This window comes from Callospermophilus lateralis, chromosome 1 (assembly GCF_048772815.1).
Source record: "Callospermophilus lateralis isolate mCalLat2 chromosome 1, mCalLat2.hap1, whole genome shotgun sequence".
Classification (NCBI taxonomy): Eukaryota; Metazoa; Chordata; class Mammalia; order Rodentia; family Sciuridae; genus Callospermophilus; species Callospermophilus lateralis.
Genome location: NC_135305.1, coordinates 113,950,432 through 113,977,465, shown reverse-complemented (window position 1 = coordinate 113,977,465; position 27,034 = coordinate 113,950,432). Strand labels below are relative to the sequence as shown.

Genomic DNA, 27,034 nt, shown 5'->3' with positions numbered 1-27,034 from the left:
TGCCCCACTGTCCCTGCACCCCTGGAGCCTGGCCAGTCTCTGGGGCATAGAAGGTGACTGATGAGTGGCACCCGTTGGCATGAATTCAAATCATGATTCTGTCCCCTAATTCACCTGTACAGGCCTCAGTATTAGGACAGGTGAATGGGTGGGTGCAAAGGTGGTTAGATAGATGGGTGGGTGGGTAAAAATATAAACAGACGGATGGACAAATGGTGGTGGACGCTTGGACAGAAGGCGGCCCAGAGAGAATGGAAGAGAGCTGACTGGCTGGACAGCAGGCTAGAGATCCGGTGAGGATGGGTGGACAGATGGATGGATGGATGAATAAACAGACGAACAACCCAGAGCCAGAGGGAAAGCCTCCTCCATAACTAGGAGCAAGATCTGGGCCCACGGTGGACACTCACCGGCTGAACCAGAACATTGTTCTTGCCGTAGAGCAGGGTGGCTCTGGAGTTCTGGTGCAGGGACTCCACATAGTCACGGGCAGACAGGGACGGCCGGTCGTCCATGCTTCCGCTCGAATGCCTCTTCTGGATCTGGTAGTATGACAGGAGACAGACAGGTGGCCCTGGAATGACCTCTACCCTGTCCCCTGGCCCAAGGCCCTCCCACAGCCCCGCCGCCCACAGCACTCACACAGAGAGCTGGCCGCTTGCTGGGTGAGTCCTGCCGCAGGTGCGAGCTATGGATGCGGTGCCTCTGCACCAGCTCGTCGGCGGAGGGGTCGGTCCAGAAGTGGTCCGCGGTCTTCATCTTGGTGTACTCCAAGGCACAGGGCCCCACTGCAGAGCACAGGGGGCTGGGAACTGCAGCCCCAGAGAGCCTACCCTCCCAACTCCTGCAGGAGGGGCCACTCGTTCCACCACCCCTCCCCTCCAGCCAGCCTGGAAGCCCCAGAGTCCTGCAAGAGGCCAGAGGAGGCCTTGGGAGCAGGAGGCAGTGAGCAGTTTGGATGGAGGAGGCTGGAGAGGAGCCAGGGGCCCTCAGGAGGCACCCCTGAGGCCCAGGACCACACGGAAGTCAGAGCACCAGACCACTTACCCAACAGGGATGCAAGGATGGGGCCGTCCACGGGGTCTACCAGGAGAGCTTCCTTCTCATAGTATTTACTAGAAGAGGAAAGGACACGTGGGTTTGGATGGAGGCCAGCAGAGAACACATGGCTGACAAGCAGGTTCAATGCCCCACTACCCTCTTACTGCCAGAGCTTTGGCTGCCCATGTGTCAAATGGGGACAATCACGGTATATATCACAGGGCTGCTGGAGGACTTTTGAGAGAAATGAGATGAACAGTATCAGCGTGGAGTTTGGTGTCCACCTGAACACATGGGGCCCTTGAGCCACAGGAGTAATGAGTGGCAGGCTGGATGATTCCACCAGGACTTCTGCTGAAGACAGGAGGTCCTAAGAGGCTCAGCTATGTCTGCCCTTCTCTCTCTGAGACAATAAAAGGCCTCTTACCTGCACTGTGCTCCCAATGCTGTGCTAACAGGCCTTCCTGCCCCGACACCTCATGCTGGGAACGCCGGCCTGAGACGCTCAGAAAAGTCCCCTGAAACCTGGCTCTGCAAGGTACTATGGGACGTCATCCAGACAAGGATCAGGCTGAATGCTTCTGCATTTGTTTGTTTGTGTGACTTACGATGGTGTCATGGTTTCTAAATCCTTGAAAACTCATGCGACCCCCAGACCAACAGAATTCAAAGTTTGGAAGGAGCCTCCCAGGGATGCTGGATTCAGAGAGGGTAAATGACTTGCTGGAGGTGACACATGTCAGGTCACTGCATCTGCAGGGCTGAGCAGGCTTGGGCTACATCCAGTTGGCTTTGCCCTTGCTGTCACCCAGCAGGGAGTGGAGGACACGGGTGTGGGGTCAGACAGATTGCATGGGAGCCCCGCTCAGACACTTGCCTACTTGCCGTGGCTCCCTAGGCAAGTGAATGCCCTCTCTAAGCTTCAGAGTCCTCTGCGGTAAGATGGAAATAGGAACAGAACACACCTGCACAGGTTATTCTCTCCTGCCCCCCGCCCCTTAAGGCCACAAGTGGATCTTCTACAGGAGAAGGAAGAAACCCAGGATCCCTTCACCCTGCCCTAAGTCAGAAGCCTATGATCTTAAATACCCAAATCCTCTCATTTTTTTAAGCTAGCCTGGCTCAGGGTGGAACATCTAGGAGGCCTGTTTAAAATCACTTTCAGACCTACTCACATTGTCAATGGGACAAAGAAAGACACGAGGGTGCAATTCCCAGGACAGGCAGCAGGTGGAGGCAGAGCACACCGGGCATCTGGCCTTCCCCCTCACCTGCTGTTTTCCACAAGGTAATGCACAATCTTATCCAGGACCTTCTCAAACAAGGCGGTGCGGATCCACAGATGCTTGATGGCGAGTGGGGACAGGTTGGGCAGCTTGGGCAGCTTTCGAGCATTTTCCTGGAGGCCCTGGATCTGGTTTCGCCTTCAAGACCAACAAGAAAGAACAGAAACAAAAAATGAAATCCACAGGACCAATATGCAAACAGGAAAATGCTCATTCTTGCTAGAAAATGAAGGAAGGACAGCTAAACAGGAGCCCACGTTGCTCCAATCATCTGGGTCAAGTGTTGAAAAAGTAATAATCCCCAGTGAGTGTGCAGACGTGGTTCAACAGAGGGATTCAGATGCTCTTGACACACCTCCCTCTCTCCCTGGCTCCTTCCCTCTCTCCTGGAATGACATGCTGACCAAGAGCCCTGGACTACAGATCCTTCAGTGGCTCCCCAGTGCCCCTGCAAAGGAAGGTCTTCCCTATGACTGGAAGGGTGCTCCATGACCTGCCCCCACCTCTCCAGCAGCCCCTTACTCTACCTGCTCACTCCTGACACAGAGCACGAGAAGACTCCTGAGGCTGCCAGGCTCTCTAGAACTTTCCACATGCTGATGCCACTTCCTGTTTTCCCTCCTGTCCCCATTCCTGGGCTGATCCCTTCTCACCCTTTGGATCTCAGCAAGGCCATCTCCTACAGGAAGCCCTCTGGAACCAGACAAAGCTGATCTCTGCCCCCTAAGATGTTCCATTTTCTGTGTGCCCCTCCGTTCTGTCATCTTAAAAATATGGACTAAGCATGTGGCAAGCACAGGCCCCCTTGTGTCTGTACCTCCAGGGCCCAGCACAGTGTCTGGTATACAGGAGGATGCTCAGTAATTGTGTTCATGAATGAGTGACTGCACAAGCGAATGGATGGCTGTCCCTTACGGCCCGGCAAGGGCAGGTCCGATCCCTCCCTGGGAAGTCAGACCCACACGGTGGAAGGCCCTGTTATCTGTAGTCAGCCAGGAATTCAGCAGGTGAGCTGGAGGGAACCTAAAGGTGGCTAAGAAGTCATTCCAAACGGAGCTGGCAAAGCCCAGTCCTGAGGTCTGCCCACCATTCAGTTATGGAGCAGCCCTGGACAGGCAGGGCCTGAAGGGCAAGAGCAAAAGCGGGGCCGTTTCTCCCTCAGTGGAGTGCAGTGACCAGCCTACACAGAGATGGCAACCTTAGGGCACGCTGGAGTTTGGATCTGAAACGTCCCCCAAAGGTCCACGTGTCAAAGCCTTCCCCATCAGCCTGGGGCTACTGGGAGGAGGTGGAACCTTTAGTGGGAGGGCCTGGCGGAAGGTTTTAGGTTATTAGGGAGTGCCCTCAAGCGGCCCGGTGAGATGTGGTTCTCTTCCTTCCTCCTTTAATTTTTTTTTTTTTGCATTCTGGCCATAAAGTGAACACTACCACACCATAGGCCCAGTAATGGGGCCCACTGATCATCAAAAACACCCTCTCAAACTGCTAGCCAAAGTTAACCTTTCCTCTTTTTAAGTTAATTATGAGAGGGATTTTGTCACAGTAACAGAGAACTGACAAACACAGAGTATGTTTATCTCTCCCCTTCCCTTCCCTTGCATGTGACAGACACGGCCAATCAATCCACACACATTTTCCCAGGATGCCCAACCACAGCTTCAGAGTCCTTCATTGCAGTCTCTGGGAGCCACAGGCACAACTGGAGCGAAAACCTATTTGCCACCCCTAACCAGGCCCCAAGCTGGGGGTTTGGCTGTGCATTCAGGACTTGAGGAGGTGATTATGGCAACAGGGACCATGTGACACAGTCAGTCCATAAACCTCCCCAGCTCATTAACCAGTCACCATGACAGGTGAGTGACACCCCTCCCGCTTCAATGGATGCCTCAAAGAGGGTTTTACCCAGTGGCTCCAGCAGCTGCCCCTTGCAGATGAGAGCATGTTGATAATATGAAACTTTGCATTGAGAACAGGATGTGGCCCAGCACCAACTGTTTCCTGGGCATGTTCCAGGTGCTAGACACTGCCCCAGATGCTGGGGACACAATAGGGTGGCATACATGTAGCTGCCGTTTCTCATGCAGAGATGACAATCAAGTTCACAATTAAACAAGAAATAGCTAATTCCCAATGGCAGGAACAAATGGGAAGGAAGTAACCAGGTGATATGAAGTAGAAGATGGGGTGAGGGCTGGCAGTGACTGAGCTGGGGAATTCTGAATGATGACAAAAAAGAGCCATGGAAGACCAAGTTGGGGAGCCTGCTGGAGGTATAGCATGTGCCAAGGTCCTGAGGTGGAAAGAGGCTGGCAGGTCTGAGGAGCAGAAAGAGTGCCAGGCGCTGTGGATTCCTGCAGGGCCTGGGGGTCACTCTCCAGAGGACTGACCAGCCTGGTCCCCCACTCACGTGCTCTCGATCAGCTGCTCCAGGTCCTGGACTTTGTGGCTCAGCTCCTCAGCCGGCGGAAAGCTCTTGCCCACCTTCATGAAGAGAGCCGCGATCTTGTTGCTGCGCAGGAAGCCAGCTGCCCGCCGCCGCAGCCCGTGCAGGATGCAGGCCTCCACCGCAGCTGTGGGGACATGGCGGTCAGCAGCACTGACTCTCCTGCCATGTTCCCAGCAAGGCTCAGAGCTTCAGTCAGACACGGGCTCCTTGGACAGCCAGTTCCCAGCATCACCTGCCTCCGGCTGCCCTGCACCCCAGCCGGCTTCCCCCTCTAATGAAGCAAGAGAGCTTAGTGGGTGACCCACAGTCGTGGCTCAAGGCTGGACCACCTCTACTCAGGTCCTCTGCTGGTCACTAGCCAGCTGTGTGACTGGGCAATGACCCCCTCGGTGTCTCGGCTTCCTCACCTGGAAAGGGCAGTAGTGTGAGCATTGGCCTCAGAGCTGCTGTTACGAGAGGAGAGAATGCATGGGAGTACTCAGCAGAGCCAGGCATATAGTGGGTGCTTTATGAATGTTAGCTATAGTGCTGTCAGAGAGGGAGAGATGGACCATGGGACTACTGAGCTCTACCTGGCCACGGAATATCAATATTGATATCATCATCATCGACACTGTGTCTGTAGCGCAGCTAACACATATGGGTCTCCTTTATTCTCTGCCAGGCCAGGGAAGAAAGGAAAACTATCCTCACTCCTCAGATGTGGACACTGAGGATCAGAGAGGTGAACTGAATGGCTCAAGGCCACCCAGAAAATGAGTGATAGAGTCAGGATTCAAACCCAGTCTGAGTTCGAGGTATGCTGTACCTGAAACTCTTTTGAGGATTTCATAGCAATCTTCTCACTTCCATTTTCCCTGGAAGTCCTTCCCAGCTCTCCTCAGAACAGGACACCTGGGTTATATATAGCCTGGTCTCTACCATTAACTCACTGTGTGACCTCAGGCAAACCACTTTCCCTCTCTGGGCTGAAGGGAGTCATTCTGAGAAACTGGTCCTGTGCAGGCCATTCTGATGGCCTCTGGTACTTCTGGGAGCCCTCCATCTTCTCACCTTCTCCTCAAGCCAGTATACAACAGGTACATCATTAATGCTTACTGAAAAAGTGAGTATATAACAGCAGCTACTCCTTATTGGGCACCTGCTGGGTGTCAGATGACTATTAAGGTTTACCTCACTTAACTCTTGAGACAAAACCCACGAAGAGCCCTAGTGAGCCACGCAAGGTGGATGGCTCGGTCAAGGTCAAGAGCAAAGAGAGACAGGAAGAGGCTTTGGGTCAGTGGCTTGTCTCTGAGTTGGCAAGTACTTGTTTGAATGAATGTCCAAATCACACCACCCACTCTGCTCATGCATTTAAAGTATTTTGGGTGAAACCGTTTTTTACGATCTTAATTTTAACTTGTACGTATAAAACTTTCCACTTTGTTTATACTGAAATAAGTTGATCACCTTCAGGCTCTGTATATAGTGTTGGATCCTTTCTGACAGAAGCTTCTAAGGAGAATAGATAAAAGAAACCTCAATGGGTCCTTCAAGCCTCCGTTGCTGCCATCTGATTTCTCTCATACAGAAACTGTGGTCAGAGTTAGGGAACTATGACTATGCTTCTTATCACGTTCTCCTTCTCTAAGGCCTTAACTGATAGATATGTTAGCAAGTCTTGACGTGGACATGTATGCTTTTTATTTGCAAATAAAAAAGTCCAGGAGAAAATAAAAATATAACAAAATATTAAATAAATAAAATAAAATAAATAATAAAATAAATAAATAAAAATATAACAAAATATTAATGTTTTAAATAAACATAGATATATAATATTCTCATATACATATGTACTTATTCATATGTACTCATATACACATATATGAAAATACATATATTTATATATACACCTATAAGTACCTGAGTGTGTATAAATGTGTGTATATTTAAATAAACACATTCCACTTAAAAAATAAGACTTTCTGGGTGGCAGTGGCCCACACCTGCCATCCCAGTGACTCGGGAGGCTGAGGCAGGAGGATGGCAAGTTCAAAACCAGCCTCAGCAAATGTGAGGTGCTAAGCAACTCAGTGAGACCCTGTCTCTAAATAAAACACAGAACAGGTCTGGGATGTGGCTCAGTGGTCGAGGGCCCCAGAGTTCAATCCCTGATTCCTGCCCAAAGTCACCCAGCAAGAGGCAGACACAGGTCTGTCTAGGTGAAAAGCAGGTGAACTGAGGCTCTGGTCCCCCAGGTCACGCACATGCTCAGCATATTGTGAGCCCCTGCGTGGTGTCCCAGCCATGCACATGGAGCTGGTGGGCTGGCGGGTGCCCTTGCTCAGGCTCTTCCTGGGGCCGAAGTCATAGGGAGGGGGACTGCGGCAAGCCTTCACAGGAGACACTGCCGTTATTGAAGACAAAGTTCCCAGGAAGGACGAGAATCACCCTGGGTGTGCACACTGACCGAGAGCTGAGTGCTGACTTCAGACTCACCCTAAGCCCTGTCTCTAGCCATCGTCAAAGCACAGCAGCACCTGGCAGTGCCATTATCCTGGAACCTGGCGAGCAGAGCGGGTTTAGCAGAGATGTCTGAGTCACGCTCCGAGCATCAGGCCTGTGCCTTTGCTGAGCCAGCTGGCCATAGTCCCTCGGGAGGTGTCAGCGGCTCTTCACTCTCTGTCTTTAGAAAGTCCCCAGCCACCCTGTTCTTGTACCTCGCCAGCTGACGGCAGAGTAGGGAACCAGCACGGAGGTCGCTGCTCAGGGGCCAGGACACAACGGCTAGGCATGTGAGTGGTGCCCACGTGAAGAGCTTCAGCCACCTCTCCAGGGGGGTGTGGAAGTCACTGTCAACTGCCTCTGTCACTATTCTGCATTTCCAGGTTCTCCAACTGAATCCCTTCAATATCCAAAATTAACTTGGGAGTCACAATGCAAATCATGATGCGCGATTCTGGCTGGAAGACGCCTTTCCAGAGGCAGCTCCCAGGAAAGGCCGCGGGCGGCCACCGACTCACCGCAGAAGGAGATGATGTGGCTGCTGTCTTCGTGGACAAACTTGCGCGTGACGGCCTCTTCCATGATCTGCTTCACCTGCAAGGCAGACGGAAGAGACCTGTGCCACCAGAGCAGCTCCCCAGAGGGCTGTGCTGCTCCCCGGAGCCTTTCCAGGTCAGATGTCACACCAAATGTCCTCTCCTTCCCTGACCACAGCAGCCCATATCCTGGCCCTTACCACGGGCCCTTCACAGTACTCATTGCCCTTCCTGTTCTTTCTCTCTATGGGCTTACTGTCTGCACCCCACCCCCTCCAGAACATAAGCTCTAGGAGAGCAGACACCTCCTCTCCTGTTTTTACTGCAGTATAACCAGAACATAGTAGGTGCTCAGTAAAGATCTCAACGAGTGGGTGTTTGGATGAGTCAGGTGGGCAAATGAACCAGGAGGGGTGGCGTGGACGTTTAGCCCTGGCATCCAGTAGACCTGGGTTCGAATCTCTGCTTGGGCACCTCCCACATGGGTTTGTGAACTCACTGTGGGAAACGGAGGCTCCACAGGGGAAGCAATTGCCCAGGGAGATGAAGCTGGCCAGAGAGAGGACAGAAGTCCACCTCGGGCCCCACGCCCCAGGCTGTGGGCTTTCTCACTACACCTGCTCGCTCAACAAATGTTACCTGAGGTCCCCAATGTGCCAAGCACAGGGGGCAGTGGGAAAGGGCAGACAAGCCTCTGCTCATGTCGTTCGCCCTCTGGTGGCTTCACTGGATCTAGACCCCGAGCTGCTCTAGTCACTATGGGACTTGAGCAAAGCCCTGTCCTCTCTGGATCCACATACCCACCTTGAGATGGAAGGTGTCAAAAGAAGACCACAAGGCCTGCCCAGCTCTGAATCACTGGGCTGTGGGGTCAGGGAGGAGGGGAAAAGTCCAGCATCACCCAGGTCCCTTCCCGTGGCCTCTGCGCGCAGCACATCCAGGCGCCTGCTGAGGGCAGTGCAGGCCTCACTGCCCACTCTCCCTTACATCTGGATGTCTCCTGGGACGAGGGCAGAGCTCACAGCAGCCCTGGCTGTGTGCTACGGAGGAACAAGGCCCACTCAGAGCTGGCCGCTGGACCACCCCTCCATCCTGTCAGCACCAGCCCCGGGAACAGCTCCCGACCTCCAGCTCAGAGAGCTCAGGCTGGGTTTTGCCTGCAGCATTTCTAAGTGTGAAAACCTACCAAGACCCTGGGGAGCGGGTCTTGTTTTACAGATGGGAAAACCGAGGCTCAGGGAGGTGAAGTGGCCCAGCCAGTGTCACAGAGCCAGGAAAAGGCAGAGCTGGAATCCAGACTTAAAAAGATCTTTCCATTTCCAGCTGCCATATCCTGGTCCTTGCAGCGACTAGCTGTGTCCCCTCAGGCAAATCACATCACCTCTCTGAACAAGGTAGGGAACATCAGGTCCTAAGTGCAGAGCCTGGCACATAATGAGCCTGTGACAAATGTCACCTCTGCCTGGAGCCTCACCTGCTTCCTGTTACCGTTTTTTCTGGCCCTGGCTGGAGTGTCATCCTTCAGGACATTAAATTCCCTTGCTGGTGTTCCCAACACTGATCAGATTTGCAGTGCTCTGGTCTGCACCTAGCTCCCCTGCCAGGTTCTGAACCCCATGAGAACAAGCACTCTGAGACTCCCAGCTTTAGCACTATGGCAACCTGCACCCCGAGTTCTGGCGCACAGTAGGTACTCAATAAATGGTGAATGTGTGCCTCTGCCAGGCCGGCCCACTCTGCACCCTGGCCCAGCCTCCAGCCTAGGCGGCTGTCTCTGGGGACCCCTGCTAACATGGCTCCCGCCCAAAGGCGCACACTCCAGCCCTTTCCATGGCTGACCCTTCTTAGGCAGGTTGTCGCTCTCCTGCCAACGTCCTCCTGTTCTCCAGAAGCCGCCATCTGCCTGTAACTCACTGGAGTGTCTCTGAGGCAGGCCCTGCCGCCCACCTGTGTCCTCCCTTATGGTGGCTGCAGAGAGCACCAGGCCCCATCTGTCCACGTCCCCAGAAAGAAGCCAAATCCTCAGCTCTCATTCAGGGAGCTCAGGGAGGAAGGGAGGGGCCAGGCGGGGAAAGTCCTTGCTGTCACCATCCAGTCAGTGGCCTCGGGCTGCCCCTTACCATTCAGGCTTCAAAGACCTGCCCGACTCCCACTTTCCAGGATGCCACCTCCTGCCCTTCCTTTCCTGTCACTCCTCTCCCAACCCTGGGAATCTGATCCTGCAATGTCACCTCTCCCACTCTGATGGGCTGAGTTGAGTCTTTCTCCCGAACCCCAAATTCATATATTGAAATACTCTTAACTCCTGGTAGCTCAGAATCGGCCGCCCAGAAGATGAGACCTTCACCGAGGTGCCTGAGGTAAAATGAGGTCATCAGGGTGGACTTAATCTGAAATGACTGGTGTCCTCACAAGAAGAGGGCACCAGGACACAGACACCCACCCCGGGAAGACCATGTGCGGACACAGGGAGGAGGCGGCCTTCTCCATGCTAAAGAGCGGGGCCAGAGCAGACCCAGGTCACAGATCGCAGCAGGAACCGACCAGACAGCTCGATCTGGGATTTCTGCCTCCAGAACCAACACGGAATACATCTGTTTGTTAAATGGCGTGTTCTGTGGCATGTCTGCCCTCAGCGTCATTGTTATCATCACATCCTCATCCCCATGGTTGAGCCACCCACTGGAGACCCTCGGCTGCAGTCTTGAAGGTCAGGGGTGCCCTGAGGTGCACAGAGCCTCCTCCCAGTCTCACTCCTTCCCAGCGTGGCCACATCCAACCACTGATGGGGGCACCTTCTCCCACCTCAGGACAGCTGGACAGGCAGTCCCAGCTCCCTCAGAGGGACATCAGGGCTTCCACTGAGATGGCATCACGGTCCACTGTCCCTGCCCACTCCCATTTGCTGACTTTCTTCCCTGCCGTCGATCCCAAGAGTGCGCCTCATGAACCCCCTGCACATGAGCCCCCCTCAACCGGGACTGCCATGCTGCGGCGTGGACGGTCAGAACAGGGGTGAACACAGGGCAGGTGCAAATGCTGCGAATGGAAGTGCAACCGCCTCTGAATTCACCTGGGCAGGAGGTGGAGGCTGGGCCCTCTCGCCAGCCTTCGGGTATGGAGCTACAGGGATGGAATCAGAGGGTCCTGCCCCCGAGGGGCTCCTAGTCCACTGAGTCCTGGGGGTACCCAGCAGATGTCCCACTCCTGGTCCTGCTGCACCCGCCTCCCCTGGACCAAGTTAGAAATGCAAATTCCTGGGTCCCGCCCAAGAACTACTGAGCTGGAAAATGTGGGGCATTTCTCAAGCCTTCCAGGTGATTCTGAGAGATTCCCAAATTGGATTAGAGAACTGGAGGGGAAGAGGAAGAGGAAGGAAAGGGAATGTGGAGGAGGAAGGGGAAAGGAAGAGGGTGACTCTGGAACAAGGAGCTGTCTCCAGCTTCCCTGGGGAAGGAAGAAATTCAGCAGCCAGGACTCTTGCAGGACCCTCCCCACACTGTCACCTTCTGGTCACTTCTCCCTCCAGCCCCTTCCAACCCTAAGGGTGGTGATGATCCCTGGCTCCCTGCTGTTACTAGCCACGGGGTACTACCTTCTGCTTTGCAGATTCCCAGCCTCCTTCCCACCAGAGTCCACAGTCCCCCTGTTAAAGCTGCCTGCCGTCATGGCTGAGCTTGGGGGACCATCTGATTCCTACTACATCGTGACTCTATGCACAAACCCTGTCAAGTCTGAGCCTGCAGAGTGGAGAAGACCGTCTGCTTCCAGCTGTGGATCTTGGAACTCAAGAGAGGTTAAGTCCTCCCCTGGGTCACATGGTAGGGAGGAGCCCAGGGCTGTCTGGCCCCAAGCCTCTCACCTGGGCACGGATCCAGGGCAGGGTGACAAATGGAGGTGGGGAGCCAGCACCAGGGGCGTGTGCAGGTGAGGACCTCCCACCTCCAAAGCCTAGCTATCAGGATCTCAGCGGAAGTTAATAACCGCAGGCAGCCGGAGGCCAGGAGAGGAAATTAAAAAGGCTGGTGACTAGAGCTGGAGACAGATGTCCAGCATAGAAGGTGGCTGTGAGACTCTCTCCATGCATCAGAAAGAGGCTGCTGTCCACCCCAAGGGGAGGAAACCACCTGGGACGGACCAGAGTGTGGGCAGGCAGGGGCCCCAGCCCTGGGGGAGGAAGATCCAGAATCTAGCTCAACTCTTTCTCCCCCACAGGGGTGGGCTGGGGCAGTGACGGCAGCAAGCTCCCCTGGTTAGTGCGGCCCCCTGGCTCAGCACGACCAGCATGCTTTTCTAGGCTCTGCCTCAGGAATCCAGGATCCAGGCCGCCCTCAGGGAGTGCAGAGGAGGGGGTGGTGCCACCCGGACCTGCCCCAGTGCTGCATGAGTGTAGCCGGTCATGCCCTGCTGGCACCTCAGGGGCTCCTCTGCGAAGAGCAGCAGGGACATTACCTGAGATGTACTGTGTGAAACAGCAGGAAGGGCTTGCACACAGTGGGGGCTTTATGATGGCAGTGCTCAGCACTCATTATTTCCGAGCACTCACTCTGTGCCAGGGACTGTTTGTAAGCACAGTTCTAATGAGGTTATTTCCAAATGATTCCACTTTACAGGTGGGGAAACTAAGGCACAGATCTTAAAAGATAACCCACACACGGTTATACAGAGGCGGCAGGAGGCAGATCAAGGGCCTCATCCTAATGGATACCTTGTCCACAGCAGAAAGTAAAGGCCATTTAGAACAAATGCTTTTGTTACCCCTCCAGCTTAGAGTGAGAGGAGGCTTACTGAGCATCTACTATGTGCCAAGGGCTTTATTCAGTCCTCACAAGAGTACTAATAATTATCCTCATTTTAAAGGTACACACATCTGGGGCAGCTCAGCGATACAGCATGAGTGAGGCCCTGGGTTCCATTCCCAGCATCAAAAGAAATACAAGATGTTTAATCAAGTCTCAGAGGGTTTATGCACAACTCCCAGGGTCACACTGCCAGGAAAGGGCACAGCTGGGGCTTGAACCCAGGTCTCTGTGAAGTTTCATCTCCAGCCCCATCCAATACTGGATCATCTTGAAACCCAAGATGGCTGGAAACCTGTGAAAAGGGACCCTTCAGTCTCCCCAACTTGGGACCAAAAGAAACATTGAATTGTAAGTCAGGAGACTCAACGTGAGGCTTCCTGGGTCAGACTCTGCCATCCACATCCTGTGAGCCTCTTCCAGAGAGGAAGACCAAAGGTCAGAGTGGTCAGGAAGATCTTACTCCTTACAAGGCCCCCCCAGCAGCTGCTTGCTTCCTCCAATGATGGGGAGCTCACTCTTTTTGGAGCCAGCTCATTAGCATTCAGGACAAGTGTCAGAATGCAGAGTCACTGGCCTGGGGTCAGATCCTTAGCCACTCTCTGTCTGTGTGATTTGGGGCATGTTTCCATTCACAGTCTGTTAAGTGGTAGCAGCAGCCTGACCTATGGGAGGATGTAAGGCTGGACTGAGATCAGCAAGACAGTGCCCGACACTCAGGATGGGCCCCACAAACTACACACGACAAACACACGAGCTTGGGGAGACACGGACTCCGGGGCTCACGCACAACCGTGTCTCACGCACTGCTGACGTGAGGTGCTCACTAGGTGAGAGCTAGCTGTGGAGAAGCTCTTCAGTGCGGCTCCCTCTTGCCTGAGCTTCCAGGCCCAGGCCAGCAGGCATAGCTGGCCTGCTCTGGGCACTGCCCCACCCCTTCACCACAAGCCTCTGACCACCTCCCACTCCAACCTGCCTCCATTCAGAGGCCACGCTGAGATCCCGCCCTCCCACCACCTGCAAATATTTAAACAGCATAAAAGTAGAATTAACCTCAGGAGTGAGTTAGGGCAGACGGGAAACCTGGCCAGTCATGGGTTCCTCACACCTGCCACCTGCCCATGTCCAGGTACCCTCATGCCCGTCCAGGTTCACATCCTCCCTGCCCTGCTGAGCTGGGTCCTGTTTATTCATCTGAGCCCCAGATGGGGATGCCAGGCCCTAGGGTACAGGGCTGCTGTGAGGCGGACGGAAGACACAGGGAGAGGGGCTCAGCAGGGCCCAGCGCACAGCTGGCCCAAGTCAAGGGAGGCACAAGCAGGAATGAGACCTCAGGAGCTGCCAGGCAGGCCAGGTCAAGCTCCAGCTCCGCTCTCGGGTGACCTCAGACCTCAGTTTCCTGGTGGTGACGTAGGAATGCTGCCTGCACACCTTACAGGGACGCTCTGGGAGGCTCTGTGAGCAAGGCCTGCCCAACTCAGAACATGGCCAGGCACACCGCGAGTGCTTGTAATAGGCGTCCCAGACAGCAGCGTCCCCTCATTCAGGGGTCCACACTTCTCCTTCATGGAGGGGCTGCCTGATCACCCTGTCTAAAATAGGGTCTCCCGTGAGCCACCTCCCCACCACCTCCCCTCGTACCCTGCTTGCTCCTTTTAGGGCTCACGGCTTGATGCTCTTCAAACATCTCTGGGCTTATCTGTTTAACACCCATCTCTCCCAGGAAGACCTGGAGCCACAGCATGCAGTAGGCACTCAATAAGTTGGTGACCACTCCAATCATATACCTCCCACGAACACCAGCAGCCCATGCTCCTGGGTCTCTGCCCCACCAAGCTCTCTTTGCTGCCGATCACACTGACAAGTTTAAGACCAGAGTCGCTGGAGTTTTTCTACAAAGGATCAGACAACAAATCTTTTGGATTTGGGGTAGGACTTGCAGATAAACTATGGGATGCTCAGATAAATCTAAATTTCAGATTTATAAAGGAGATCTCTTTTAGTAAAAGCATCTTTTGAAGGTGGCCTGGAGAGTCGCAGGCTCTTTGCTGCTGTCCATGCTTAACTGTGTTTCTTTGGTGTCTCCTGAACGCACAGTGAGAGAGACATGAGCTGAACCATGAGAATGGAAAACAGTGACAGCCTAAGGCCAGTTCCCTACAGCAAAAAGCTTGGTTCTATGGGAACAAATGACCAAGAAACCAGACCTGACAGGGCAGCGGGGAGGTCAAGGAGGGCTTCCTGGAGGGGTGCTGGCTCAAGATCTGAAATAGAGGCAGAAATTACTTCTCTGGGCCTCAGTGTTTCTACCTCTAAAGCAGAGAGGCCTTGTGCTTCCCCTAGAGACAACTTGGAGTCAAGAACAGATGGATGGACAAGGTGCAGGGAAAAGCACTATGTGGAAATGGCTGTCAGCTTTGAGTTTTTTCACTTGTTATGGGCAAGGCAGGGAGGAGGGGAGAGGGGCGGGGAGGGGCTGGAGCAGGGCCAGTGGTGGTGGTGAGGATGGGAGGATTTGGGGAAGTTCAAGGCACAGACTGGAAGGGGCGGTGTCTACCTGCCAAACCTGGCTGTTTCCATGGGTGGCTCAGTGTTCCTTTCCCTCTGAATCCTGTCCTCTCCGTCCCGCACCCTGAGCTGCTCTCAGGTGTCCTTCCTTCTGCCTGACCCACAGGATTCCCGCTTCCTCATACAGTCCCTCCACTTGACCTCCTCCCACTCCAATCTGTCCCCAGCTCTGGATGAATTCCTGAGCCACAACCACCTCCTCATTCTTCTCCGAGGCCCCCACCTCAAGTTGATGCTCCCCCCTTCCAAACCCCTATTGACAGGCCTCCAGTGCATGGTTACGCACACCAGGCTCTGGAACCAGACTTCCAGAATTCCAACCCCAGCTCTTGCAGGCATGGCCTCGGCTAACCCATAACTCATGTCCTTTCCCTTGGCCTCACCTTTGCCACCAGTGAAATGGGCGATATTAGTTTCTGTGTCACAGGCATAAGAGGATCAGCTGACCCTCCGTATCCAACTGTTCTATATCTGCAGATTCAACAAACTGGTATTGAAAATATTTTTAAAAGTTGTTATTTTTCTCAACTTATTCCCTAAATAACAGAGCATAACAATTGTTCATATAGCACTTGCATTGCATTAGGTATTATAAGGTCCTGTAAGATACCTAGGGAGATTTGGGTCAGGCCTAGGTTATATGTAAATACTCTGCCCTTTTATGTAAGGGACTTGAGCATCCAAGGATTTGGGCACTGCAGGGGTCCTGGAACCTACCTCCCAGGATAGGAGAGATCACAGGACCTTTTAAGCATCGAAGGCAATAGCTGCTGCATAGTTAAATGTCCGTACACTTGTTTTAATAGCACCACCCAGCACCGACCTCTACAGTGCTCACTGTTTCTGGCCCATGCTCAGGGACATAATTTCTTCAACTCTTCATGGTAACTCAATGAGATGGGTACACCCCCTTTTTATAGATGAGGAATCTGAGTCATGGTCAGATGAAATGACTTGCCACAGAATACTCAGCGTGAAATGCCAGGGTGGGAATTCAAACCCTGGCTTATCTGTCCCACACCAAGCCTGAGACACAGTAGATGCACTTATTACTCATTCAATAGATCCCTATGGGTGCTTCACAGGAGTGGGTGCTTCCCATGCAAGTCCAAAAATTCCCAGCAACTATGCAACCTAGGTGTCGCTGTTACCATTCCCAAGTTCCCTAAGAGGCTGCTGACCTGGGGAGGCAAGACCCACTGGGCCTGTGAGGAGACTGCACTTTGCATCCATTGGAGCCCCAGGTTGCTCTGTCTAGGTGGCCAGTGCACCTGCTCCCTCAGCTCACTGCAGCTGAACGTCATGGTCATGGCCAATTCCCTGCTCCCAGAGCCACAGCCCAGCAGCACCTGCCACTTCTGCCCTAGGCCAACAGTTTTCACAGTCAAGCTCTCCCAGCACACCTGGCACTTCCCACCTCTCTCCAGCCCCAAACAAGACCTCCAAAGAGCACAGTCCTAACAAAGACAAATCTCCACCTTTCAATGCTTATTACTAAGCAAAGAGGCTGATCTGCAAAGGCTGCAGATGACATGATCCAACTGGATGGCATTCGGGAAAGGAGAAGGCTAAAGAGACAGGGCAGAGATCAGGGGTCACCAGGGACTGGAAGGGGATAAGATGAGCAGGGGGAGCATCAGGGCATATGGGCAGTGGAAATGCCGTGCTAGGTCATTATACAATGGTATAATGTGATACAGGTCAGTATACAACCGCCCAAGCCCACAGAATGCACATCAGCAAGAGTGAAGACTGAGGTAAGCCACAGCCTCCAAGTGACAATGACGTGTGTTCCTGAATTGTAACAAATGTGCCTCTCTGGTGGGCACTGACGGCAGAGGAGACTGTGCACGTGTACAGAGGGGGACACTGGGGAAATCCCTGTACCTTCCCCTCCATTCTGCTGTCAACCAAAAACTGCTCTACAAAATTGTCCATTAAAAAAGAAAAAGAGAGCCAGGCAGGGTGGCCCATGCCTACAATCCTAGTGGCTGGGTGTCTGAGGCAGGAGGACCAAGAGTTCAAAGCTAGCCTCAGCAACTTAGTGAAGCCCTAAGTAACTCACGAGACCTGGTCTGTAAATAAAATAAAGAAAAAAATAATCTGGGGGATGTGGCTCAGTAGTTCAGCACCCCTGGATTCAATCCCCAGGACCAAAGAAAGAAAAGAAAAAGAAGGAGGAAAAAGAGGAGGAAGTGTGCTTTGTCTGCACGGGGGTGGGGGATGCTGAGGGCAGGCATCCAGAGCTCAGGGAGAACAGATCTAGTGCCTATTTCCAAACCTGCCTCTCCACAGCTCAGCACAGCATGGCTTGCAAGGGGCTTTGGGGTCCTTGCAGAGATGGTGCCTGATGGTAACAGCTCAGAAGCTTCCCTGCCACCTCCCCAGGAGGCCATGGGGGAAGACGCAGGGTCAGGAGGGCCCATCTCTCTGTCTGTTCTTGACCTGTCTCTACCTCCCTGCACCTCACTCCTGCCCCCTTACTTTCCCCAAAGTCTGCCAGCTGCTTGCTGCCTGAGCACCTTTGCACTGCCCTTCCCACTTCTTGGCCCAGCAGCTCCTGTCCATCAATAAGCTCTCAGCTCCCATGATACCTCCTCTGAGAAGCCCATTCTGACTGCCACCCAGGAACACCCTGACCCTCTCTCCCCACTTTCTGGTTCCTCAACCATTTCTGAATTCATCCTATTTCTTGATCAGTTTGCTTGTCCTCTCTCAGTCCCTCCTTCTAGACCGTGGGCTCCAGGAGGACAGGGGCCTTCTCTGTCTTCACTGTGGTCTCCCCAGCTCCCCGAGGATTGCAGGAGCTTGGAGGATGCTGGTGAGTGACCATATTCATTGCAGGGGGACTGCCCGCCCTCCACCCTTCCTGCCACTCCACACAGCACAGGTGATGACAGCCAAGCCAGGGCTGGAGGGCATCCTGCAGCCCCAGAACAGGCGACAGCAGGGAGGGGACATGGGGATGAAAAGGACAAAGCAGTGGCCTGGGTCGTCAGCGTGCAACAAAAGTCCTCCTTCCAGCTCCTCCCCCCTGAACCTTCCCTCAAGGTGGGTGTTGGAGCGTAAGGAGAAGCAAAGGCCTCTGTGCTAGCTCCAGCCCGGCTCTGGTTAATGGTTCACTGTCTTGCTATCAACAGGTGTCGGGAATTGTCCCAACAGTGTGAGGACCGGTCATCTTGCCAAGAACCAGGAGGGTGTTCAGGGCCTGGGGATGAGGCTCCTGCATCCATGTCTCCACTTGTTGTCCTGTCCAGTCCTTCAGACAGCCCTCCAAGGAGGCTCCCCTGGTGCTCACCTGGGGGCATCATGGCTAACAGTCTATAAGGCTGACCCCCACCCCATGCACAGACAGTCACCCATGGAGACTGGAGCTGTGACTATGATCCCCATCTCCACGCCATCTCCCCCCACTCCCAGACACTAGCCAGCACATCCCAGGCTCTGGCTCCAGACATCCCAGAACGACCAGCTTCCTCATGTTCACCCACTGCTCGTGGCAGGGCTCCCCTGGCAACACGCCACCTCTCCCCTCATCCAGGGGCTCAGGACAACTCCACGGCAGGGCCAGGAGGCTCCCACCAAAGGGCTTGTCCCTTTGGACATCAAGAAATACCCCTTGCATTCAACATAGAGCTCAGCTCTGGGGCCTGCAGCACCCCTACCAAGGGCTTACCCAGGTGATCAAGCTCATGCTCTGAGAGCATCTGCAAAGTCATCTGTGAGCACAGGGCAGAAACTGACCCCCTGCAGCTGAGTCCACCTTGCTCCCACTGGAGTGAGCCAAGCACACCTTCCTGCATACAGATGGTGCCACTAGCACAGGTCAGCAACACTGCTGCATAAGGGGAAAGAGCCTGTCATCCCAGAGGTTCAGGTGCTACTAAGTGGGCAGAACCACAGTTTGAACCCAGGACTGTCTGATTCCAAAGTCTGGCCCTTTACCATCTCCCAGCATAGGTCACAACCACCTATGGGATGTTGGTTCCAGCTGCAGATCAATGGAAAGCAGCGTTTGCAGCCAGACCCCTGGGTGAACCACTCACCATCTCTGGGACCTTTGGAAAGTCACCTGTCATCTCTGTGCCCCAATTTCCTAATCCCCAAGAGAAAGTGTTTTATTCACTGCATAGAGCATGGGGGTAGTTAAATGAGACTGTCCACAATCTCTGTTTCTGATGTTTTTTCTTTGTTTGTTTTTTAAGCCTTTATTCTCTTAAAATATTTTTAGCTGAGCCCTGGGTTTCCTGGAGGGGAGCAGGACTCCCAAGGCCTTATCAGCTACTATGTTTTGTTACATCTTAAATGCAGACTTGGCAAATTCCAAGTAGAGGAAACAGGCAGGGCCTGGTCACAGAGGGTGGCGCTGGCCAATCAGATGAGCTGAGATTCTCAGACTCCTGCAGCTCTAGAACCCTTACTCTGCTTAGAAAGCAGGAACAAGGGGCTGTGAGCAGGGATCTCCTAGGAGTCACACAGTTGTTAGGAACACAGGCCTAGGAACAAGGATTCAGTCCATGTCCTGCCACATCAGGGTTCTGCACCCTTAGCAACTGAAGGCCTGAGAGGTGACAAAACTGCCCTTTAGTACTTGCTAACCTATGATAAAATGCTCCCCCCCAGCTCCTACAGCACCCCATAAGGCTGCTGCAGGGACACCCAACACCCAACGGCACAGGAGACACAAGGAAGCAAGACAGTCAGGCCCTTCTTGCCACCCTCGCCACTGAGAACCAGAGCACCAAGTCTGCCACAGGTGCCCAGGACTATCTGAAACTCCCAGGAGCTGCGCTGCCAGAGGCCTGAAACAGCCTCAAAATGCATTATGTGGACAAGACTGCATTGCTCATGAGAATTCCTGCCCCCGTGAGCCTGCACACACAGGCTCATTTAAGTCAATCCAACAGGACTCAGGGACCCAGAAATGTCCACCTTGGACGTTCTGGACCCATCCAAAGGCCAAACCTTCTGCAGCGCCTCCTCTGCGTGGAAGGGAATAAAGGCTGGGCCTGCGGTTCACAGCCCAGAGTCAAAATTCTGCAAAGAACAGGCAGAAATTTCCTCTCTGGCCTGACACCCTGGGGACCGTGCTTCCTCCCACTGGTACTTGCATGTTCCTCCTCTGGTCCAAACTCCCCCAGGGCTCTCATGTTACCCAGAGTGAGGACCAAAGACTTCAGCAGCCAAGAGGCTCTGCATGGTGGACCCTGTTCTTTCTCTGACCTCATTGTCCTTCACTCTGCTCTGGGTTCATTGGCCACCTTGCTACTCTGTCTTCCCAGCTCAAGGTCTTTGCAGGTGTTGATAATTCTGCCAGGAACACCCTTCCTGCAGAAGTGTATGTCCTCCCTTCCTTCAACGCTCTGCTCAAACATTATCCCTCAGAGAGGCCAAGCTGACCACCACTTCTGCTGAGCCCCTTCCCTCTCTTCCAGCCTTTATATTTCCTATGGCACTTTTATCATATATATCACTTTTCCTATATATCACCTTTGATATGTATTATTTATCTACATGTTCCCAGGCTGGATTGTACATTCAATGAAAGCATGTGAATAAGTGCTCAATCTGCATCTTCTGGAACAGGGCCTGGGACACAGTAGATGCTCAATAAATATTTATGGAAGGAGGGCAAGGAGGGAGAGGGGAAAGAAGGGAGTTTTCTTTTATGATCCAGCAGACAATGTCCACCCTCCTTCTTGCTGTCAGCTGAGACATCCTGGAGGAGAACTCTAAGCAAACCCTCTCTTGCTCTTCCATCTCCTATAGCTCTGCCTGGCTCATCCAGCCCTGCGCAGACTGGGAGGAAGCAGCCTCCTGCCTCATCTCCTTCCTCTGCACATACCTGTTCTCAAGAAATGTTCCTGGGGTCTTGGCTGAAGTTCAAAGCTCCCTCTAGCTGCCCTCTCTTGCCAGGGTCACAAGAGCCTGTGAAAATGGTGCTTGAATCCTAACTGCTCCATACTGGCCGTGTGACCTCAAAGCAGGCTGCTTCACACCTCTGTCCCTCTGGCTCCTCACATATCTAGTAAAGGAGATGAGGGTTCTCCTCGTGGGGCTGTGGTGGGGAGTGAAGGAGATCTGGCTTGGGATCTTCTTGGCTTGGTGCCCAGCACCCTGTAACCCTCCCATGAGCTGGGAGGAATTAGGCAATGCTAGTATTAGCACACAGTTAGCTGGGCTTGTGGCTCAGCAGTAGAGTGCTCACCTAGCACATGCGAGGCCCTGGGTTCGATCCTCAGCACCACATAAAAATAAATAAATAAAAGTAAAGGTATTGTGTCCAACTACAACTAAACAATAAATATTAAAAAAATATTAGCACAGAGTTTGGCCTTGCTGGTGGCTCGAGCCACTTTACAGGTGAAATACTGAGGCAGGCTCAGGAAGTCTGTCCCAGACAACACAGCTAGGCAATCACAGATCCCACTTTTTCTCTGAACCCCCAAAATGCATAGGAAACAATTTAAAAGAATTGAGAATGAGTTACTCAAGAAGAGGACGTGCACATCAGACTAGCTAGAAGGGACGTGGTGGTGTGGGGTCCATCAGCATCAGGTGACAGCAGCTTTCCCAGATTTCAGTACAGTTTGAGTATTTCTAATCCAAGAGTCCCAAACCTGAACTTTTCTGATGTGAATGTGATGCCACAAGTGGAAAATTCCACACCTGACCTCATGTGACAGTTCACAGCAAAATGCAGGTTCACTAAGAGTCCTGTGTAAAGTTACCTTCAGCATAAATGGCTTTTCATTCACATAAATGAATTTCATGTGTAGAAATGGGTCCCGTCCCTAAGTTACCTCATTTTGTATATGCAAATATTCCAAAATCTCCCCCCCGAAAAAAAATCAAAACCATGTCTGGTGCCCAGCATTTTGGAAAAGGGACAGTATGACCATTGTGGGCTGGATCCTCCCTGTGGATGACGTGGTTGGGGTGGGAAGAGTCTTGTGTAGTGCAGGATGTTGTGACCTCCATGCCTGGCCTCTTCCTGCTGGATGCTGTGGGGAAGTCCCAGCTGTGACAACCAAAATGCTTCAGACATTGCCAAAAGTGCCCTGGGGTAGGGTCACCATATTTAGCACACATACTAAAAACATATTCACTGTTTTTTCTGAAATTCAAATTTAATGGGCCACCTGTATATTATCTGGTGACCCAACTTTGCGGGAAGGACAAAGCTACTGCCCTGGTTCATGAAGAAAGACTGGGTTGGAGTCAAACCATGGAGTTCCCCTGGAAACAGCAAGTACCCCCAGCCTTCCTGGCCTGCCTCCAGCCCCTCATCCTGGGCTGGGAGGATGGCTTCCCCAAACACACTCCGCTGGGCAGCTATGCAGATGGCTCTGCAGTGACATGCCTCCCAACAGCCCCAGTTCACAGATGTAAAAGCACCTTCCCCTGTAGGCCCTGCCTCATCTCCCTGCCTCCTCCCTGGCTCTCATCTGCCACCCACAAGCCCCTGCCTTCTCCTTTCCAATTAAGAGGCCTCCCAGCCCAGCCAGAGGCAGGAAAACAAGGCAGTTAGTCACTTGGCTTCCGTTATCAACTGGCATCACATGGCTGCTTCCTTTAATGGCAGTTGTCGAGGCAACGGGAAGCCAGTCCCTGCTCACTCTGGGAAACAAAACAAAATTAAGGGGTGTCAGGGAGACAAGCTAGCCAGGTAGGAGCCATGACAGAGCTGGTGGGACTTAATCAGGGGAAATCATGCTGAGGCCACCTGTCTCCAGCTTTGCCTTGGTGGTACATGGGGAAGAGAGACAAGCGATAACCCTGCCCTGGAGAAGCTCAGGTGAACACTGTGGGTGTTTTCACCTGGTTGATCCTGCCAGGTGAGTAATTTTCATTCCCACTGTGAATAAACCCAAACTCTGACACTGAAGATAGAGATAGGTGCTTATCTAAGATGGTCCAACTAAGGAGCCACCAATCTCAGCCCCCCTTCCTTCCCTCCATAATCCCAGAATCCCCCCCATTCTTTCCCCTTTGCTCTTAGACTAAGACCACACACCCTGTTTCCTCTGCAGCCTACACAGTTCTCCTTCCTCTCTGCTCCAGCTACTTTGCTTCCTTCAAATTCACCATGCACCATCCAGCAACAAAGCCTCCGGCACCTACAGTTCCCTGTGTGGAATGGATTTCCCTCTCCTCCAGCTACTTCACACCTCCACCTAAAAGGCCTACTCAGCTTTCATGTATCTTCTTGTACATCACATCCTCAGGGAAGCCGTCCCTGATGCCCTGGTCATATCTCTCTCTCTCTCTCTCTCTCTATGTTGGTGATAGAACCCAGGGTCTCCTGCATGCCAGGCAAGTGCTCTACCTCTAAGCTACACCGCTATCTGCACCCGCCCCCCCCTGCCCAATCTGAAGCTTTGTTGGTGTCCAGTGCCTTCTGTAATGATCCTCATAATTATTCTTGGAATCTTCCAGGGTCTGTCTCTTCCAGGAGAATGCCAGCCCCAGGAGGGCAGGGACTGAGTCTGTCTGCTTCACTGCTATGTTTATGAAACCAAGCTCATGTTGGACACACAATCCTCATTAAAAAAAAAAATACATTTAAAAAGCCTCCAGGACTTGAACCCAGTTCTGGTTGAGCCCAATGTACCTTCTTGACCAGTTTCATTGGTCCTGGGTCCTGATGGTTTCTCAGGTCAGCACTGAACAGATTTTCCAGCCTCATAGACTGTGCCAGGCCCTTAGTGGCTGCAGAGGCTCAGCCCAAGCTTGCAAGCCACCCAGCTTATCTAGGGAAGCTGATAAGACACACCTTCCAAAAAGAAGGGTGAGGCTGTAACAGTCAACGACATGGCTCCTCTGAACCCAAGAGGGAGAGGAAAGATGATTTGGCACTCAGATTTCTAAACAAGAGCTTTGACGTCCAACCCACTAAAGACTGGCTCTCTGACACTGGAAGAAATGTTCCTTGCCAAGGAGGTGAGCAATGGAAGGAAAGAATGGAGGAGGTTTGCTTTGGGGACACAGATTCATTCATTCTTACTTATTTATTTATTTTACCAATCTCTTAGGGGAACCAATACTCTAAAGAGAGCTCAAAGACAGCAAATTTGAACCAGTTCCCCTTCACTGGATCTGTGTCCTTGAAACATGGCTTACTCTCTCCAGGTCACAGGATTCCCATTTATACATTGCAAACTATGTCCCCCTCATATTCCAAGGTTGTGGTACCATGTAGGTGTCGATGGAAGCATTTATGGTATGGGGGGTGGGTAAGAGCTTGGCTCTGATGTCAGACATATCTCGGTGGTAAGTCCTGAATCTGCCCCTTCTTCGCTGGATGCTCTTGGGCAAGTCATTCCTCCCTTCGAGGCTCAGTTGATTGTGTGTGAAGTGGACTCAACCTACCTACTTCATTAGCCTATGGTATACTCAGAGCATGGCACATACTGTCCACTGGTAAATGGAAACCCTTATTTCTAGAATGAGGGTCCCCAGCAATGCAGAATTTAGAAAGCACCACCAATTTGCAACTGTGATTCCAGATCTGGAGTTCAACAGATCTGGACAACCTAGCGAGTTTAGGCCCCTGCCCTCCCAGGCACCAAGCAGGGTGAGGAGCGGTCCCTTTGAGCAGGAGCTGGCCTCAGCCTATAGCCACACAGAAGGCTCATTCCAACTCCAAACCTGTATGACCCCAGGACAGAAGCCCAGATCTCTGGCCACTTGGGCAATGCATGCTCCACAACCTGCCCTCTAAACCATGCTACACTGACAAGGATTAGGCTGGGACATCAGGACAAATGCCTCCTTCTGCCTACAAGAAAGAGTCCTAGAGAAGGGAAGGGACTTGGGCAGGGTTCTGAGGGAGCTGGTGACAGATCTAGGACCAGAACCTGAGCCATTTTTCAATTCTGCCCTCCTCAATTGGACCAACCTGGCATTTCCTTACAAACCAGGACTGAACAGAAAACCTCTGGGCTTTCTGAGGGATCCCAGATATCTTGCACATTTCCTTATTCAAAAACACTAGAATGTGCAACCAGCCCTGGAGCTGATTCTTAAAAAAAAAAAAAAAAGAAAAAGAAAAATACACACCCAGCGCTTGTGTGCACAACCATGCTACCCCTAAGCTGGGGACAGCAACAGGTCCCAGCCTCCAGGCTGCCGTAGAGGGCTGCCTGCCTTCTCATGGGGAGGGGCTCCTCAGTGGTGCTCAGTGCTGCCACCCCTAATAAACACACACTTACATGTACACCCACTCCAATGCACACACAAGGACCAGGCTGGCCCACAAGGTCTACAGCCATGCAAGATCTTGAGCTGGCACCTCACAAGATGCAAACATGGCTGCAAAGGGGTGCCAGGCTAAGTGATGGGGGACAGGTGGTGAAAAGAGGAGGGCAATACACACACCACACAAACATACACAATCACATCCTTATTATTTACTCATACTTAGCATCACACAGACTCACAAAAACAGCTCACACACACAGATACACATACATACAATGCCTAGAAATACGCTTGGACATCTTCAGACAGACGCACATACAGGAGGTGGCTGGCTAACTGGCCCAGGGCAGAGGGAGAACTGAGGCCTGTCTGTCAGTAAGGAGATAGGGATGAGGAGACCCTGCCTGCCAAGGGAGCAGTCCACAGACACTGACCTGGGACCATCATGGAGGGGCCTCCCCAGCTCCTGGAAGTGGCTCCAAAAACTGGGAACATGGGGGTGCAGTTTGTTTTGTTTCCAAACTGAATCTCTCCCCTTTGCTGAAGGCTGGGCCCCTTTTGGCAGCCGATTTATTATGGTCCCTTGCCCCAACAGGCCTGCCTGTCCCAGGGAGCTTGTCTCTCCTATATGATCTCCTCACTGAGACCCACACACCTGTTCCTCCATAGGACAGGGTTTCGCCAGGCACCTCAAGATATGGCACCCACCCCTACACACAGCTCAAACACGCCAGAGGTACCCCCACACCTCCAGCCCTGCAACCCCCAAACTCACAGGCCACACCTACAGGCCTATGGCGGTAGATGCCACCCCAATGAGCCCTCCTCCAACGTTGGCGGCCACCGCCACCAAGGAGCATCCCTCCAGGAGCCGCTGTCCCTCCACTCCCCAGGCGGCTGCGCCCTCCCGCAGGGGCGCCAGGCACCTACCTCCTTCTTTACGGTGCGCAGCAGCTTCTGCCGGGTCTCCGCCCCTGGGGGACAAGCCGGAGGGCGCGGGTGAGCACGCGGTGGGAGAGACCGGGGCTGTCCTCCCTCCCGCCTGCGCCCACCTTACCCGCGGGGGCCGCAGCCATGGCTCGCGCAGCGTCCTCTCGGCTCAGGTCCTGTCGCAGGCGGCGGCGGCGGGAGAGGCGGCGGTGGCGGCGGCGGTGGCGGCGGTGGCGGCAGCGGCTCCGCGGCTAGGTGCGCTGCTGCAGCTGCGCGGGGCGGGGCGAACGCCAAAGACCGCCCAGGTCGTGACGTCATGGCGCTGCGGCCCCGCCCTCTGGAACACACCCTCCGAAAGGCCCCGAGGTAGGCAGGAGGGTTCGCAGAGCCAACCAGCCCTGGCCCGCCCCGGCCCGCCCCACGCCCAAAGCCACCGTCCACCTGCTGCATGAGACCGGGAGGGCAAGCATCCTTCAAGGAATGTCTGATGGATGCTGGACGCGAGCAAGTTGTGTAGAGATGGTGGGGCTGCCACTGCCATTTTCTGAGCCTGTATCTGCATTCTCTCTCTTTTTTTTTTTCTAAAAATTTTTTTCCATTTTTTATTAACACATATAAAGAAAACTTTCATTGAATCAGGAGATATAATACAATTATGGTGACCTTCAAATGAAACCTGGCTCCAAACATGGGCATTTGGGAATGTGCATATATAAAAATGTGCATTAATATCTG

General features: G+C 53.1%; 1 protein-coding gene across 2 annotated transcripts in view; it reads right to left on the bottom strand.

Moving 5' to 3' along the window:
* Positions 1-26,488, bottom strand: part of Sgsm1 (small G protein signaling modulator 1) — a 75,502-nt gene extending 49,014 nt beyond the window's left edge. For both annotated transcript variants that reach the window (XM_076864942.2, XM_076864951.2), the window contains exons 1-8: positions 26,427-26,488; positions 26,300-26,343; positions 7,782-7,857; positions 4,735-4,897; positions 2,313-2,465; positions 1,048-1,115; positions 643-788; positions 411-542 (exon numbers count right to left, since the gene is read on the bottom strand). In XM_076864942.2, coding sequence (XP_076721057.2) covers positions 411-542; positions 643-788; positions 1,048-1,115; positions 2,313-2,465; positions 4,735-4,897; positions 7,782-7,857; positions 26,300-26,343; positions 26,427-26,445 — 801 coding nt within the window. In that variant the 5' untranslated portion in view covers positions 26,446-26,488. The remainder of the gene's footprint in view (positions 1-410; positions 543-642; positions 789-1,047; positions 1,116-2,312; positions 2,466-4,734; positions 4,898-7,781; positions 7,858-26,299; positions 26,344-26,426) is intronic.
* Between the last annotated feature and the right edge of the window lie 546 nt (positions 26,489-27,034).